Genomic DNA, 19,466 nt, shown 5'->3' with positions numbered 1-19,466 from the left:
CCCAATTGGGCATTTATGAGACTTTGTGGAGAAATCCATTTAAACCAAGGTCCTGCACCTATGGGAACCTATCCACATGGCAGGGGTCAACATATCTCCAGAGGTATTCTGTCCACTTGTGGAATCAATGCCATCCCTTTTTTATAAACATTTTGGCTACATATAACTATAATCATATATTAAATTGTATGTATGTTTACATAGATTGAGTTTCCACCTACCACATCTAGTGAAATGATCTTGGTGATGAATATTCATGAAAATGTCCAAATCTCTAGAATGTTCTGTACAGATGAGGACCAGTAATCATGAATGATCGCTCGCAGGCTAGTTTGTGCTGGGCCAACTCACCAGAACGCCTCCTTGTTGACTTCAACCAGCCAATTGACATATAGCTCAGCATTCGCACCACACTGGAACTTGATGTCTGGAGCTGTAGACCGCATAATGCCCACCGGGATGGAAATACAAGTGGAGGGGGCTGGTATGCAATGTGACGTCAGTGGAGGGTCATTGTCTGGCGATTGAGGAAAAAGGCTTTCTGTAAAAAAGCGTCACCCATGACTGATAGAGAGATGGAAGTGATGGTCCGTATACTTGTCCAGAACGATTATGACTATGCCAAGAGACTTATTAAAGAACAAAATTCCAGAAAATAAAGAATTATGCAGCATGTGATTGATATCCTAGAATAAATATTCAAGGAAATATCACCAAATGTATTAAGTAGTCCTTTTTTTGTGCTACCTTCTGCAGCTTCTCATGATAAAAGTGTGGATAGTAGTGTAATTGATATGTTTGTTCTTGAACAACAGAGGCGTGGTATTCCAAAGAAGATGAATGCTGTGCAACAACAGGTGCAATATCAAGGCCCAAAAGATGAGCAGCAGAGAGTGGTCAAACTGGAGAAAAATACAGGTCAGCATAACATTTTGTTGAGTACATACAATGTAAATGTGCAATTCTATGCAGTGATTTTTATGTTTTTTTGAAGTTTTCAACAATTTTTTTTTGTTTGTTATTAAACAGAGGATTGCTACAGAGTCAAGAAACACGTTGAAACACCAGACCCTAGAGAGGTACATCAGCATTAAATCATCTCAAGCACTGGCAGAGGTAAGCATGTGCCCATTTTTAAATTTGGATGAGATTATTTATTTCAATATTCTACATAGGCTCTAATTCACTATTGTTTTTCCTTCCACCCCCTTGAAGACATCATGTTCATCTCAGATGACAGCACCGAGGGAGAAATGGATCCATCCACCAAGAAGCCAGAAATATAGCCAGATTTACAGAGTAAACATGATTTTCACAGTTTTAAAGGAATGTTGTTAAAAAAATGAGTGTTATTAAATAAAAAATAAGAAATTTAAAGTACAAACTGCACAGCATAAAAAGTGTATTCATGGCATACTTGCCTACCCTCCCGATTCGGCCGGGAGCCTCCCGAAAATTGGGTGCTGCCCCTGGCCCCGGAAAGGCAGACAGGCCTCCCGGTTGCCGCCCCCCCTTCCTCTTGGTTATAAGAGAACCACGATGAATTGCGTCTTTTTGGCCCCTCCCCCTGCTTCACAATGCCGGAAATGTCGACATTATGTAGCTGGACCAAAATGAAGAGTGGCCACACCCTCTGCTCTGCCCCCAATGTCAGCCACGTCCCTTGATTTGCCGATCTGGCTGCCCCATCCCAGAAGGGGCAGCCAGAATGTCGGCAACTCTGGTTCATGGACATCAGGAATGACAGCCCAGGTGAAGCAATGTAACCGGCTAGGTCCATCACTTTTTTCTTTTACTTGGTTTCAGAATAAGTATAAATTAGTGCTACGTAGCCCTTTGACCTATACTCTATATTGCTAATCTTTTTAAGGGGTTCTTAAAAATTGTGAAAGCAGTGCTACATTGCACTTAGGAGTGTTCTTCCCAGTATTTTGTTAATCTTGTTAACCGATACAAAGTTATTAAACTTATAAAACCAGTGCAGCATAGCACCTGGGAGTGGTCACCCCCTGCATTTTTATTTATATTTTGAAAAGGTTATAAAATTATACCTATGCTCTTGGCAATTTTTTTGATACAATAATGTCATATATGATGTACTATATTTACTGGAAATATCACTGGAACATACTATGCTGCCAATTATAATAATAACAAAAAGCAGTGCTAAAAAGAATGGAAATAAAAAAATATATTTAAAATAAATTAGATATTTCTCTATTTGTTACAAATGTTTTCAATCCTGGTGCAAAGGGGATGCTAGAGGTGCCAGGTGAAACACATGACAGCAATACTTGGGCACATGTGTCTGCACTCACATGGGGGATGGAGTGGGCAGACTGTCACAGGCTATTTCTGAAGAGGAGAAGTAAAATGTAGGGGGATGCTACAGGTGCCTGGTGAAGCTAATGATAGGCATACTTGGGCACAAATACCTGTCACCAGCAAGGGCTACATCAGGGGTGGACCACATGCTGCACTTCATCTGCCTTGGAACTACACATGCCAGCATGCCCTGCCACAGTACATGTTGTGAAAGGCATCCTGGGCTGTTAGCACCATGACAATTGGGGTGCCGCACACTACCTTCCCCTGCGTAGCTGACATAACGCTCTTTCGTCTACTGATGAACCAGTTAAAAAGATCGCACATTACATGTCGTCCTCCGTGCAGTGGCACTGTGCAGCCTATTACTATTACTACAGCTTCTTCTTATGTGTTGGCGGCCTTCTTCTTTCCCGTGGTACCGCCTCTGCCTCCACCCAGCAACGGACAATTTGGAAAGGGTGAGGGGGCGTGTCAAAATTAAATGCTCTCTCCCTCTCTGTCTCTCTCTCTGTCTCTCTCTCTCTCTTTCCCCCCCCACCCAACATCAAAGTTTTTTTTATGCCTCTGGGTATATGACATCAAATTCAGTATTTGGCAAACAGCAGTAAGCTGTTACACATCATGTTGCATCATCTCTATCGAAGTCCTTGTACACTGGCCAAATAACCCAAGTTATTGCTGTGTCAACTCGGGTCGCAGCTCAGTGGAAACGGGGCCATGGTTGGATTCATGGGTTGAGTGAACCAGCAATCCAACATGGGAAGCGAGCAGGGTTAAACACAGGAACGAACCACGTAACCCTGCAGTGTGAACGGGTGACCCTGGTTATCCAATCCGAGTCCTGTTAACACCCTCTAGAGAGCCAGCTCACTGGGGCTCGAGGATGATGTAATCTCCAAGCGCTGGCAGAAGAGAAGCCCCTGCAATTACCCGGGTCCAGCTTGCGGTGTAAAAGGGTTTGAAAAATGACATAGTGGTAGATAATTCAGAGATCTCAGTTGCGCATATATTTGCAAAAATATGGCTAAGCCCCCAGGCCACTTCACGGCGTCTCTGTTTACTAGAGATTCCTAATACTTAGTCAAAGTCTAGAGTGCGGAACCCCAAAAAGCCAGCGAAGGCCACCCACCCCATGGCAAGACACCAGTGAGAGGTCAAGGTGTTAGCTTTTGCTTTATTCTTATTAACACTCAGTATGGGCCGGATTAAATTTGGTGCAAAATCGGCCTATTTCAAACTTAATTGAATTCGACTCTGTGTATTAAAAGGTGATACACAGGTGAAAGGTGTAATTAAAATGCTTAAAAGAGTAGTATTAGTAGAAAAATTATTTGAAAGTGTTAAAGTGTACCACCCCAAAGCAGCCCAACCACACCAACCAAGGGGGCACCGCGCCCTAAACTCATCCCTAATACTAATAACAGTATCCAATCTGGGTCATATAATTGCCCAATATGATGATAGCACATACACAAATATATCTGAATTGAAAGCCAATTCACCTTGGAGTCACCCATAGGTCCTCCTAATGGCACTACAGGAACCAGCATGCCCTCCAAATGTTGATTGCATCTATGCCTCTCAGAACAGCAGTACATATTGGTAGCTACCCAATCACTCCAGTAATATCACTCAGTTGCATGAAAGGGAGGGGTTATTCTATACAAGAAACAGCAAAAGGTATTCCCCAGAATATATCGCCAATAAGATTTGAAAAACTTCAGCAGAGGCTGAATTGTGAAGTTCATTGAAATATGTAATTATATTTGTTTAGTATGTAGAAAGATGTTATTAATGGTTCTACATGTATTTTCAAGATAGTTTATTTTGCTGTGCACTTTGACTCATTGCATTAATATTGGGCAGTTGGCTATCTGTACAACCTTAAAAACAACATGATTCCTTATATCAAAAGCAATAATGTGGTTATCAGTTAAGTTAGTTAATGTGCTTGGAAGATGACCATTTTTAGCTTTGGTGTGTGCACTTTTCTGACCTCTATAACATGCCCCAATGTTGCTTGTAAGAGACCTGGTTACATGGCACAGATGTTATAGCGTGTCCCTCAATTTCAGTACAGGTATAATCTTTGTTTCACGCTGTCTTCAGTCAGTCTAATTGACAAACTGCTGTGCAGTTAGTGGCCACATCCTAAGCAATCAAAATAAAAAGTATTTGACTTAGCAGGATGATAAATCAGGTTGGCAGATAACCCCAATAGCTCCATATGTCAGTTGACAAGTGTTTTCAGGTAATCTCTGTTGCATTCCGATCACGTTGGATCGTTGCAAATTGCTCACAGGTTTAAGTCAATGTAAACAAACAAATCACTGTTTGGCAAGGCATGAAGTAGATCAATTGGCACATTATTTATTTTTGCTCCAAATCATTTACTTATTATTTTCCCTGAAATAACTATAGCTCATATTAATACTTATGCTTTTATTTAGTATTTTCTCCATGTTGAATATGCACACTTATAATCATTGCCTCCAGCTACTTGACGACCTCCTATAACCTCTGAGCTGTGGTCGTCCAGTCTAAACAACCAGGAGAATGGGACCTTGTAACTCCTGGGAATGAATGCATCAATTGGCTTGTCAGGCAAAAATTGATTTATGTTACTGTAGTTGGACAACCAAGGCCACCTTGATACCTTGAGAATATAAACTTTAAATGTTTGTGTTGTCACATATAAACTTGCTCTGATGCTGCAACATTGTTAAACAGGGTAGCACTTTGTAGTTGTTGACTGCCTAAAATAATATTTTTTTTCTATAAATGTACATATAAACTAATTTACCATGTGAATTTTTGCTAATCTTACATAAGCGCTTTATGTACCCTCATATATTATCCATTAGAACTCTATTATCCGTTTAGTGGCTTACAATGGGCATTTCAAGAACCAAGTTCCTGTCACAGGAGAACTAATACATTCTAAGTTAACTGTAAATGCAGAACTTTTTGCACACCTGATTCCACCACATTAATCTGTGACAGGGTCAGCATAATCCACATGAAGTGAATGTGGAATGTCCAGATATCTCAGGTTTGGCACAGCAAAAGCAGTAGGATTGAAGGGTCCAGTTCAGGTGTTGCCTCCATCAGTTGTCAGATCCAGGCCAGTTTTGTGTGTGTAAAGGCCCCCATACATCTGCAACGGATTGTCGTGATGTAGTGGTCCTACAACCCGGCATCGCAGGATCGCTGAAATCCAACATGTTGGATTTCACAGATATGCCTATCATGATCCAAAAATTATTGTGATTGGCAGATCAGTGAAATTTAAAATGTAGAATTTAACCGATCCTGCAACAGATCGCGGAACATCGATGGCCGCCAGTCGGCATTTCCGATCCCATCGCGACGATCTATCGCAGATGTATGGGGGCCTTAAGTTTGAGTCTGGAAAGGCAGCCGATTACAGACACCTGTGTGCTGCTGGTAGCTGCAGAGACACTGGGAAGCTGATCCTGACGGGAAGTAGTCACCCAGGTTATAGGCCCGGGCGTGACTAGTGTTAGGGATCCTGGACCTATGAGTCCACTAAAGAACTGTGTTGCTGTTTGGGAGATTCTGTGTACCAGCCTGTTACATTTTGCCTATGAACACTGCACTGTCCTGTATTCCTGCCTGTGGTGAGAAAATAAACATCTGTTGGATTTTACCCGGTCTATGTGATTCTTGTCACACATCATTTGATGAAGTGTGCGTTCGCATCTTCCCAACTGATATGCTGCACATCAGATTGGACAATGCGATGTACTGTACGATGCGGTTTGCTAGCATTAATACTGTAACGATATATTGTGTTGTACGACAGAACGTGCAGTGTGTACTTGGGGATCGTTACATCGTATCGGCCCGTTACAAGATCGCTGGAGATCATTCAGGTTTGCACCCAGCTTTACGCACTCTCTATCTATCTGTTTATAGAGATATAAATTCACTGCCCTGAAAGATCTACTGTTTGTGAGTATTATTTCTTTATAAACAGTTTCTTATATAGCGCAGCATATTCTGTTGGAAACAACATTACTAGAACAAAACTGGGTAGTAACAGACAGATATAAAGGTAAGAGGGCCCTGCTCGCAAGCTTACAATCTATAGAGTATGAGCTCCCAGACTGTACAGATCTCTAAAGGCAACTTCTATTTTTTTTATATTTCTTTAAAGTAGGTACATTATATCTTATACATACAACTAAATTGAACCAAAACAAAGTAATCTTTGCACGGTGATCCTCCTCCTCCTGTCACTATAGAACACATTCACTATCTGCTGTAACTGCTGTTATTCAGGTGTACTGATATATTTTTCATATCAATACACCTGTACATTACTATTTTCTAAACAAATGTTACTCTTACACACATTCTATATTAGCATTTATTTTTCAAGTATTATTTCAGGTCACATCATGTATTCAGTCATTTATTCTTTAAATAAATGTTTTTGTTTTTAACCAGCATAATGTCCTATAACACTGTATACTTATTTTGTTTAGTGGAGGCGATTCAATTGTTTTGAGGATGGCAATAATTAATGGGCACACAGTGTTGTATATCGATTGTTCTGGGCGCCCATTATTTATCACAGTTTTCACGCCCAAGTTGTGTAATATGGCTAAACCCCTCTAAAGTCCTGGTTAGGGCGTCCAAACAGCAGCTTTTGCGCCCTAACAATAGGTTTATCGCCTTTTTTCTCTTGCACCCTCCTCGTCCCCGAACGGAGCAACAATTGAATTGCTCTGTCAGACACAAAACAAATAGTTGCCTTAAAAACAATTGAATCACCCCCAGTGAGTGTTTAACAACTAAAGACCAACTCTGGAAACAGAATATAAACCCTTCTGAGCGCCCGACAAAGGGTTTTATCTGGCAAACATGGTCTGTAACTAGGTTTTATTTTGTTTATTGCTATACAGATTATGTGAAATCACTTTATATGATTTACAGTTGTATCGTTGTTGCACAGAGAGGGAAAAAGACAGCTGTGCATTGTTTTGTTTTCCTGTTAGAACGATCAGCATCTGAGTCCTAATGAAGTTTATCCACTAGGTGGTACTACTAACTGGCTGTTTGTTTGTTTTTTTAAAGCCTTAACCCCTCCGCAGTGTTGTCTGGAGTGTCTTGGAATGTGTGAGGTGAATCTAATGTTTTGCATGATTAGACAACTGGATGGAATTGGTTTATCAGTAATGAAGTTAATGTAACATAAAACATGACAACACACAATATTGGACATACTCCATAATAATAACTTTGAGCTTTTTTACAATTTATTTCCCAATCTTCAGTCAAGTGGTACAGATTACCTCCACTAACCTTAGGCTTTAACCTGTTGCCACAAGCCTTCAAAGCAGCATGTATTGCTGATAGACTAAATCCAAAATAATAATTGGGATTATTTCTTCTTTCCATGAAGGCACATTTTAATATCTGGCTACATAAATGTGTTTGTCTAAAGTGTCCATGTTATATCACCCTAAATTATGATTCTGGTCTCCATCACTGGTCTCCATTTGTATGGCAATGAGATCTGTTCTCTTTTCAGGATCCCATTCCTGCCAACCCATGCCCTTTCCCATATCTGCTAATGATTTTCCCCAGCTTCTGGTGCCAACCTCTTGTTACTTGCTGTGAGATTTGCAGAACGGTAATACACAATTTGTTACTTTACTTTTAGTAATTAACATCCTGCTTTAAAATGGTTTCTTTCTCTTGCAGGCTGCAGAGGATTTTGTGTTTTCTTTAAGGTTTTGAAGAAGCTGATACCAGCAGAATGGAAATAATCTGTAGCTGGATAGTAAACAAAATCAATTTTCTAAAGCACAAGTTAGTGGGTTTGCCTGATACAGAACCCGCTCTTCCTCCACCATGGTCCCTAGAGTCCCCTTTTCAGAACTGGACTGTTTACTCCAAAGCTTCTCTTGCTGCCTCAATGGTTTTCTTTGTCATATTCCTCATTCTACACTTGTGTAAGAGAACTACTGTCCCTACGAAGACTATGGTTCTTAGAGCATCAGTCCCTTTGGTAAAGGACATGGTTCTATTTGAGAAACCCTTGCTGGTAACATGGATCTATTCTCTTGCTCTGCTGCTCATATTTTCCCTGTTTGTATCGATTCCATGGGAATGGGTCCGTTTGTATCAAATTGAAGTGGCCAAGAAAACATCAGTCCTCTCGGAGGTAAGACGGACAGTAAATACAAATTCACAGTGCAATGATTGGTGGGTGGGGGTATTCATGAAAGCTTGGAGAGAGAGAACATTGTGAGAGATAGAGTGCCAACCAATCAGCTCCTGTCATTTTTCAAACACAGCCTGTAAAGTGTCAGGAGCTGATTGGTTGGTACTTTATCTCTCACGATTTTGTCTCCAAACTTTCATGAACATCCCCCATAGTGGCTAATTCAAAAACTAAATCTGTTTAATTCTCTGTTCAGTTCTTTCTTTAGCATCAAAATTAAATCCAGAAATGAGAAACTAGATCTACCTCAATGTCTTTTCTCATTGTCTTAGATTGTCGGTGTTGTGCTTTTCTGTCTGGGTCAGATATCTGGTGTGGGCCTCTGGGCCTAATTCAGACCCGCTCATGAGCGCAGGATGCTCGCAAGCCTGTCGATGGTGCCCTAATGCGCATGCATAGCTGTCGCTATGGGTCTCGCACCAAAGGGGGCGTGCTGTCGATGGTGACTGACATCACGCCCCCTTTGGTGGGCGTGCCGGGGGCGTGGCTGCCAGACGGAGGCGTTCCCGTGGGAACGGCTACCGTCTGGGTCCGGCCCCACTGACATCACTAGTGATGTCAGTGGGAGTGATTTTGGCTCTGATAGAGCCAAAATCCCTCCAGGGCTTGCGGCAGCGAGACCCTACCGCAGGGTCTCGTCGCAAGCCCGGTGGTCACGATGGTCTTGACCATCGCGACCATCATCATGGATGCTCGCTATAGCTGTGGGTGGTAACCCACAGCTATGCGAGCGTCCCTGAGGCCGCTCCAAGTTGAGGTAAGAGGGCCCTGATTCAGAGCGAGCGCTCTGGTCAGAGCGTCCGGCTCTGAATCAGGCCCTCTGTCAACTGTTTATCTTTTATTGACATGTTTTGCAATATTTTATGTATGAGCTCTCACACATCTCTGTGGAAAGGTAATTTGTCTTTTTAGTGAAACAGAAGCCACATAATACATTATCTCAAAACAAGATGCTCCCTGCTTTTTGGATGCAGTGCTGCACTGTGAGCTATAGGAAAACATTCTCCCTATGAGGGGCATTATGATTTTCTGTATAACATTTCCACGTCTCATGAGCTATCCGCCATATTTGTAGCTTAAGTGCGGACTGATCAGGAGTCTCCTCTCCCCATCTTCTATGAGTATATCATTGACCAGGTCCATATGAGGAAAATGGTGGCATCATCTGACAAAAGAGGAGAGTTAGATTTTATTGGCCTGAGCTCACAAAAAAGCAGGATGTTGCTTTTTATACAATGAAGTATTCTACTACTGTAAATAAAGAGTATATAATTTTTTGTTTCCCAGGTTAATATTTAGGGGTTTATTTACTAAAGTTCGGGTTTCTAGAAGTTGTGATGTTGCCCATAGCAACCAATCAGATTCTAGCTATTATCGTCTAATGTGCTGGATAAATGTTAAGTTCTAAAAACCATTAAGAAAAGGTAATTAATCACTGTACTTTTGGGTGATTTGTTATGTTCTACACATAAACATGATGATTGAGCATCTCCTCTGGCACTCTCTGAGCAGCACTACTACAGTAGGTAAGGCTGACTGAAGGTCAATTCATGCAAACTGGAACATAGGGCCGAGCGCGAGCCCCGGAGCGAGTGAGACCTTCACTCGCTCCGGAGCTCGCAGGAAAAAGGGGGGCGGCTGTCGATGTTGATCGACAGCTCGCCCTGTTTTGTAGGCGGGTAGGGGGGGTGGCTGAACAAACGGAGGCGTTCCCGAAGCAACGCCTGCCATTTGTAGGCGGCCATACTGACATCACTCGTGATGTCAGTAGTGCACTTCCATCTCTATTACAGCTGGAAGTCCACTTGGCATTGCGAGTACTGAGACCCTACCACAAGGGTCTCCTCGCAATGCCGATGGTCGCGATAATCGCGACCATCGCCTGGCCGCTCGCACAAGCTGTGGGTGGTCACCCACAGCTGTGCAAGAGGCCTGGAGGTCGGAATTAAAAAAAAAAAAAATAGGGACGCCCTGATTCAGGGCGAGCGCACACAAATAGCGTGCACCTCTGAATCAGGCCCATAGAACACTGGGCCTGATTCAGAGCCGCTCGCAAAAAGTGAGCGCTCATTCTGAATCGGCGGCTTTTTTTTTTTTTTTTAAACCGGCCTCCTGGCCGCTAGCATAGCTGTGGGTGACCACCCACAACTTTTGCGAGCGGCCAGGTGATGGTCGCGATGGACGCGACCATCGGGCTTGAGACGAGACCCTTGTGGTAGGGTCTCGTTCCCGCATGCCCCAGTGAGCTTCCAGCTGATGTCAGTAAGGCCATCCACAAACGGCAGGCGTTCCTCCTTTTGTCCAGCCACCCCCCCGCCTACAAAACGGGGCGAGCTGTCGATCAACATCGACAGCCGCACGTTCGCAGTACCCCTCCATCGACCCGTTTGCGAGTGGGTCTGAATCAGGCCCACTGCCTCTTACAGCTGTGGTGAGCAGTGCTGCTGTGTATTGTAATGAGGAAGAGAGTATCATACACATGCATGACCACCAACCCCCCTCTCCTACAGTTACTATGAGAAACACTGCTACACAAGTTAGTGAGTAGGAGAATGTCATGTATACAGATATGATCATTCATCTTCCCTACATACAGACTCTGGAATTATACAAAATTCTAAAGAGGGAAATATTCTACACACAGATATGGTAAACAAGCATCTCTTCTTATTGTCTATGTGAGGGATCATTTTTAAATGTATTATATTTTAGCCACGATGCTCAAGTTTACTGAATAAAATTTGATATCCCAAGCATTCTGAGAAAAAACAATCTTCTAACTGTATTTATATTATACTAGCCAACTCTCCTGGAACGGCCCAGGAGGCTACTGAGAATCGGTGGAGCTCCCAGCCGCCTGGATGAGTGGAGAAGTCTCCTGGTGCTGGCTCCCACCATCCCGCAGCCGCCCACTTACTGGTAATCACGGCATTGTGCTGCGGGGGACAGAACCACTATGACATGAAGACTAATAAGAGGCAGTAAGTGCGCTCTGTCACATTTGTCTGGTTTTAAATAAAGTTTGAAGCCGCCACCTGCCTGCAATAACAACAGTTGAAGCAGGAGTGGCCTTTCCCCAATATAAGTGGATTTTTAGTACATGGGGCCCGTAGTCTGTCTTTTCTTTCAAGTACAGCAGCATTGTATTTCTAGCTTCCTCACGTGAGGTTTTCCTCACGTGAGGTTTTCCTTTTGCTCTTTAATTCTTCATGTGGGGCATATCTACAAGTCTGTCCTTGTACTGTATAACTTTCTTAATTTGTAATTTAGCTTGACTTCCTCATCAGTTCTTTCCCTGCAATTCTACCTTCCTCCTATGTAGGATGTCCCTACTATTCTGAATTCTTTATGTGGGGTTTGCCTGTCGGTCTGTGTGTTTTTATGTGGGTTATCCTGTCTGTCTTCCTTATTTGAGGTGTCCCTGTCATTCTGCCTTCCTAGTGTGTTGCCCCTATCTGTCTGTCTTATTTCATTTGAAGTACTCTTTTCAGTCTACTTTCCTCACATGCAATGTTTTTGTCTATTGCTTTCCTCATGTTGAGTGTCCCTGTCAGTCTACTTTCTTCACAGGGTGTGTCCTTTTCTGACTACTTACCTCACATAGGGTGTCCTTATCAGTCTGCTATTCTCTTGTGGGTGTCTTTGTCAGACCACTTTCTTCATGTTAGTGGGGTGCTCTTGTCACAAACTTGTTTTCTTCATGTGACTGGGGTGTCCTCATCAAACTGCTTTCTGCATGTTAGTGGGGTGACCCAGCCAGATTGCTTTATTCAGTCGGACTACTTTCTTCATGTGAGTGGAGTGTCCTCGTCATACTACTTTCTTCATGTGAGTGGGGTGACCTTGTTGGCCTACTTTCTTCATATAAGTGGGGTGACCTTGTCGGACTGCTTTCTTCATATAAGTGGGGTGACCTTGTCGGACTTCTTTCTGAATATGAGTGGGGTGACCTTGTCGGATTGCTTTCTTCATGTGAATGGGGTGTCCTTGTCGGACTACTTTCTTCTTGTGAGTGGGGTGTCCTCATCAGACTGCTTTTTACATGTGAGTGGGGTGACCTTGTCGGACTTTTTTTTTTTTTGCTTAGCTGTTCTCTCGTTTTGTCTATATCACAGTAAACCTAGTGTTTTTATTACCCAGCAGCTGTGTTACGTATATAGTTTATTTTTCTGTTGTAACTTGCTGATCAAATAAGAACAATAAATGTCATTTGTTTTGTGTACTCTGTTTGGTATTAGATACAGCTTAGAGGAGCTGGTCAACAGGAGACTGAAATTCCTGTTCCAGCCCTGGTACCAGTTACCATTAAGACTGATTAACAAGAAAAGAGTAAATACTATGGGAAATGTTGCCCTCGTCCAGTCTAAACTTTTTGAACAAAAATGTTCATAAACTTAGTAAAATGTTAACAGCAGTAAATCTCCCTAGGGAACCTTATTTTTTTGTAAAAGTTTTTTATTAAACTGGACTTGTCACCTACATACAGTAGTGCAGTGGCTCTCAAACTCGGTCCTCACACAGTTCATGTTTTGCAGGTCACCCAGAAGCTGCACAGGTGTAGTCATTACTCAGTGACACATTTTAAAAGATCCACAGGTGAAGCTAATTATTTCACTTGTGATTCTGTCAGGAGACCTGCAAAACATGCGCTGTGTGGGGTCCTGAGGACCGAGTTTGAGAACCTGTGCAGTAGTCTAACTGTTTTGCAGCCTTTCGTTTAACCTAGGGGTGACCTCGCAATTCGGAATGGGGCATTTCCATTATTACTGACATTTCTTGGTATAAGCATACATACAGTGTATTTGCATACATCACAGAACCACCCACTTCTAGAAAGTTCTGTACTTCTTCAGGGAGGACCTTTGGAATTGGTTGCTAGTTTAAATAAGCTGAGAGGTCGGTTTCAGTGACTCACCATAGAGCATCAGAAGATGTCATGTTCTGTTTTACCCAGTGCACAAAATTCACTTCACATGTTTTCTTCTGTGGGGGTCGGAGTTGTAACCTCTTCATTGCTGTAACGTCTTTTCTGGAGAAGGATAAAAGCTCCATAAACCCAGCTTTGCCTCCAAAACAGCAAATGGGAGTTGTAAAATAATACCGCAAAGAGCACTTTGCCCCCCTCGGACAGGATGAAGAAGGAACCCGTTTCATGAATGGTGACACTTTGGCTGCACATCTGTCGGCCATGGCTCTTCTCATTCTCCTCTTTCTTGGCATTCGGCCACCAAACCCATCCACTGTTTTCTCTTTCTTTCATGCTCCCTGCATGCATCTCCTCATATTGTGCGAGTCTTAATACGGTTTGTGACTAATATAACCACACGCGATTGTTTTCTTTTATGCCTCGTGGCACTATGCAGCTGTACTATGTCTTATGTTGTCATGTGCATTTATTGTTTATGTAAAGTTTGTTTACACTTCTCAAACTAGTAGAACAGTGGGGGGGGTCCCACATAGGAGACAAACCTATTTCAGGAGGTGCCATTACCCCCAGCTCTGCAGCTGTGTCCCTTATTCTCTGAACCCACCACAACGCAGTTTGTATACATATCTCTCCAGGCTGGAAAACCCACTATTAAGTGAGCAGGAGGGGGGGCTATCTCACCAAATTAGAGATACAGTGGGGGAGATGTATCAAACCTTCTAAAGAGGACAAGTGGAGAAATTATCCATAACAATCAGCCTCTAGCTATAATTCAGCAAGTACATTCTATAACATGATAGGTAATGGTTCATATGGGCAACTTCTCTCTTTAGAGGGTTTGATACATTTCCTCCTGTATTCTAGGTATCGCCCATTGTTCTTCATGTGTGGGACAAATAGCTTTAGCCTATAGTTCATTTTAATAAGGCATGCTTTAATTTGGGGTATTTGGAGATATGGTAATTTCTTGAAATGGGTAACATTCATATTATCAAATTATGTAAACTTTGAGTACTTTTGTTTTGTGAAATGTCCAACCCATGAGAAGTGCTGTGTAATGCAATGCATTTTGCACAGGGCTAATAGCATATATTATGTTTCGCCTAGCTGTACATTTAGAAGCACTCTGCACATGAATGAAAAATTAATCAAATGTCACATTTTAGCCATATATTTATAGCTCTACATGTAATATAAAGGATACACAGTTTTGTTGTACTGTCACATAATTTATTTACTTAGTAATTAAAGTAGTTAATGTTTGTGTTTTGGAGCCTGATTGTCAAAAGCTGTAATCTGTGCATGACAAACAACTGCATACAGATTCTGGTGGGGGCCTGGTCCTGTTTATACAGCATTACAGCAGTCATTAGGAAACAGTGGGGAAGTGTAGAATGGCAGGTAGATGCTGGAACTGACCGTGATCATGTGGGCTCTATGTAAATTGAAGTGATGCTAATTATAATAAGAATATTAATTACTTTTATGTTAGAAAATATATATATTTTTCCATTTTCCCTGATAATCTTCTGTACAATGTTATTGCTTGAGAACACACAATTGAAGCAAACTTAAAGCTGTTTCTTGCTGGGTTTATTAATTAGATTGTAATGTATGCACCAATTAGCTGACTCTCAAGGTGTCTGCTTTTATTTATGCAGTGCCTGCTTGTTTCGCAGTACTGATATAAAACTTTTATCCAGGCACTTCAGACCCTGGTTATATGGAGTTTTACATTTTAGTTTCTCTTCGCAGGTAGCTTCATCCTGTAAATGAAGCTGATTCCTAGGTCCTAATGATGCAAGTCAGCAATGCTAGTCATTGTACCACATGGCCATTCCCCTACCTTCATTCAAACTTCTGAAGTAATATTAAATTTAGTAGATTGTAGTGTTTACATTAAAGGGTGTGTCCAACTTTAATGTTTAAAAATGTTTTTGGGGTTGAATGTTGTTCCCAGTGGGATGTTTATAACACAGGATATCAGTGAAAATATTATGTGAATAGAGTAATTGCACAAAACACAACAATAACAAATTAAAAAGCAAAAGTTTATTCATAAGAATTATATTTAAGTAGATAAATGTAATCAAAAGATATACTGTACTTAGCTAAGGATAGCTTCAATGCAATGCCTAGACATCGGCTTCTTCATTCCTGGGGAGCCCCTTTTGCCTTAAATCCACACCCAGATTGAAAAACATAGGTACTGAATGCTGTCCTTGGCTCCAGTCACAAGGATAGCAAGGATGGCATATTGATAAATACCTTTTATCTCCCAAGAGGGCAGTAGTTAGTGGCGGTGTTAAAGGCGGTAACTTCCCAGTTAGTATATACAAGCTTATAGGTTACATATTTTATTGCTCTATTTTTATTAGCAGCAGGGGGCAATATATCCTTAAGTATGGTTATTACCAGAGGATGATACATTTATTTTCTTATTTATTTCCGCAAGCCTAGATGCCAAGGCTAAACAACTGGCATAATAACATTATAATTCTGCATATCCATCAATTTAGACTAAATGAAGATTGTTCTGTGCATGAGAAATGTGTGAATAGCAACAATGAACTGAAGTTATTGATCAACTGTTCTAGTGTTGATACAATGGGCGCAATTCAATTATTTTTGCCGACAGCCGACCGCCTTCCCCCCCTTGCACCCGATGGAGCTATTCAATTGTTGCTTCTGCCGAGCGCGATCATCTGCCGGCGCCAGCATTTCTGCTCTCACTCCCTGGGGGAAGGCGAGCTAAAATGCGTGAAAAGCGACCCATTTGGACGCCCAACTGGCACTTTTCAAGATCGCATCCAGCACTTTGGTCGGGTTCGCTGTTTTACGCGGCTAAACCCGTCCTGTATGGGCGTGATCAGTGCAATAACTAGCATCAGTTGAATAGCGCCCCGCTATCTCCTGTCACTTTAGACGGAAGATCGGGCGTGCTAAAACAATTGAATTCCGACCAATATGTAATTTTGATACACTATCTTCCATGGCCCTTGCCTAGAGTAAAATAAAGGCATACACATATTTACACAGCTGGCTAGAATATGGGGCAAAAGTCACATTATTGTCATTAACCCATACTGCTACAATTGTCTTTTTTTCTTCATTTTTTTAGTTCTATAAAGTAATTCTAATTTACTAGTTTGGTTTTAACAGCTTGTTTCTGAGGCTTGATGACTTTTGTAACAAGCAATGAATGAGTCTGTGGGGTATATTTACTAAAGTGCAGGTTTATCGAAGTGGATATGTTGCCCATAGCAACCAATCAGATTCTACTAATCATTTTTCTTGCATCTTCTAGAAATTAATAGAATCTGGTTGGTTGCTATGGACAACATCTCCACTTCTATAAACACTTTAGTTAATATACCCCTATGGGTAAGTTAGGTCCAGAGTATCTGAATATTTTGATAGGTTACAGAAGCTTTTCTGAATAGTTGTAAAATATTTACAGATCATCTCATATTCTAACTCAATTTCTTATGTTTTATTTCATTTTCAACTTCTTAGCCCTTTGAAGCCTTTGCCAAAACAGTACTTCGAAAAGCCTCTTTTCCTTGTTCCATTCAGTAAAAGTAACTCACTTAACATAACATAAGCTTTCCACATACTGCACAATTTTGGCCATTCAGCCCAGATCTTAATTACTGGATTTTTAATTGATTTGGGCAAGTCAGGCTAATTGCATAAATCTGGTCATGCCCGCTTGTGTAACTAATGATTGTTGAGCCCCACTACTAGATATGATCTGAAAGCTCCCTAAATCCCACTATTACAAATAACAGCCAACACACACATGAAACCTACTTGGTTCATGTCAGCTTCAGCCCTGCTGGCTTTCCTGAGTGCTATGCAAAATCCATTCCTTAGCTTATGTTTGTCCTTCATCTCTTGTCTTCACCCTTATATCCTGTCGCTCCAGACCCTTTTTTATCTTGTCTATTCCCTTCATGTTTGCTGAATTATTATAGCACCCTTAGTAGTGTTTTTCTAATCTTCTAGGCTCCGATCGCATTGTGCATCAGGCACCAGTACATCACTTCTGGGCTCTCTGATGACCTAGCACAGGTGTAGGCATGCTGTGGCACTACAGCTACTGTGGAACTAGACATGCCAGCCTGCCAGGCTTCAGTTTTGGCATGCCCTTACAGCAAAACTGTGGCAGGGCATGCTGGGATGTTTAGTTCCACAGCAGCAGGGATGCTGATAACTTATTTTTCAACCCTACCAAATCAGTCCCAGTCTGACTGTATCATACAGATGTACACTATTGCCGCAGTTGGGCCACATAGCCTTCCTTAATGTGCCAGGGGCCTGATTCAGAGTTAGGAATAGAGAGAGAGATAGCACTTAACTGTGTACCTGACTGTGTACCTGGACAAACCATGTTGCAATGCAAGGGGTGTGAACACAATTTTATTTTTGCATATAGGGTAAATACTGTCTGCTTTTACATGTAGCCCATAAATACTGCACAGCTTTATTATTACTCTACAGTTTAGATGTCAGTTTGGACACCTCCCTCCCAAATCTAAATCTCTCTGCACATTTTAAATCTGCCCCACCTACAGTGCAGCCTGGTGTCACCAAGATGATCAGTTGAGAGAGAGATCTCTCTCTATTCCCAACTCTGAATCAGGCCCCAGGTCCCATGCGTCACAGCTTGCGCTAAGCATCTTATTTGTGTCATTTTTGCTCGAATATATGTATTAGTCAGAGTGTGATGTGACACAATCGCTAACTGCATTGATTAATTTGTTATTGTACGTGTGTGTGTGCGAATGAGTCTAAATCGCTCTACAAAGTGCTACGAGGCAGCGGCCATGGATTTTTTTTATTCCAAATTTCGTTCTGCTACATCTGCGACTTTGTACATATTTAAAACTAATTCCTGTGTGGATAAAGTCACAGCCCGGCATCTTTGTCACAGATTGAGTGGTGTGTCTACGGTGGGAAAAGAAGCTAATTTTTGTAAAAAGTTGCTACGCTACACCGGTCGGTACGGCTCACTTGCACCAAGAGTCTTGCGCAGCATAGCATATTGAGGATAGGTGTATGGGGACACATCTGTAGTTCGATCTTTCAAAAAAGGACCAGATTATCAGACCAAATCTGCATGTGCGTCTGCTGGCTACCTTGAGGAGCAAATAAAGCAACTAGTTGACATTGATGTATTGTAAAGGTTATGCTTGGCTGTGTAATAATATACATGAAAAAACTGGAGTGTTTATACTTAAGGAAGAACCAACTAAAGAGCTGCTTCTCTGTCTAAACAAACAGAGAGTGACAGTTTGGCAGACTTGCAGAAATACACAGTGTCTATTAGTTGATTCATACACTGATACAAGGGCCATGTGATTTCTATCACAACAATCCCTAAAGAGATGCCTGAAGTGAAGGGAAGAGCTGCAATGGAATGTCAGGTTAAATCTGAACAATATATGTTTGCCTTCACGGTACATGTCAGAAAATATCAGGTTCTTTTAAGTGGTCCTGATGAGGTAGTCAGCTCCTTCCTCATGAGCTATTATGATGCATGTGAAATTCATGAGGGAGTAGCTTTAGCTACACCACTATTAATCTGAATAATACACATTTGAGATATAGAGCATTTCCTGCTAGGAACCATTAGCAGTGTTCTCCTGATTTGGAGGATTACAGATAAGTAAAATCTTGCGTTGTACTGAGTTTATCTAATTTCACCCAACAACAAACTCTTAGTTTTCCTCAGAATTTGCCTTTAATGATTATACATTGGATTTATACTGTTGTTACTCATTATGTTGTGGATAGAATACTGAATAGTGCGGATATAGTAATACAAGACACAAAAGAAACAAATGTAGAGGCTCCTACATAACTTGCTACTGTGTGTAGACAGTTACCATGTGAGGAGAGTAATGACTTAAAACATTAAGCATAGTGGCAAGTAGTGTCCTGTGTTGTTCT

General features: G+C 41.6%; 1 protein-coding gene across 2 annotated transcripts in view; it reads left to right on the top strand.

Moving 5' to 3' along the window:
• Positions 1 to 19,466, top strand: part of LOC148540666 (chloride channel CLIC-like protein 1) — a 330,115-nt gene that overhangs the window by 86,859 nt on the left and 223,790 nt on the right. For both annotated transcript variants that reach the window (XM_088442554.1, XM_088442558.1), the window contains exon 2: positions 8,062 to 8,524. In XM_088442554.1, coding sequence (XP_088298680.1) covers positions 8,117 to 8,524 — 408 coding nt within the window. In that variant the 5' untranslated portion in view covers positions 8,062 to 8,116. The remainder of the gene's footprint in view (positions 1 to 8,061; positions 8,525 to 19,466) is intronic.

This window comes from Taudactylus pleione, unplaced genomic scaffold (genome assembly GCF_031769625.1).
Source record: "Taudactylus pleione unplaced genomic scaffold, aTauple2 ptg000018l, whole genome shotgun sequence".
In the NCBI taxonomy this organism is placed as follows: Eukaryota; Metazoa; Chordata; class Amphibia; order Anura; family Myobatrachidae; genus Taudactylus; species Taudactylus pleione.
This window is presented reverse-complemented; position numbering and strand designations above follow the sequence as displayed.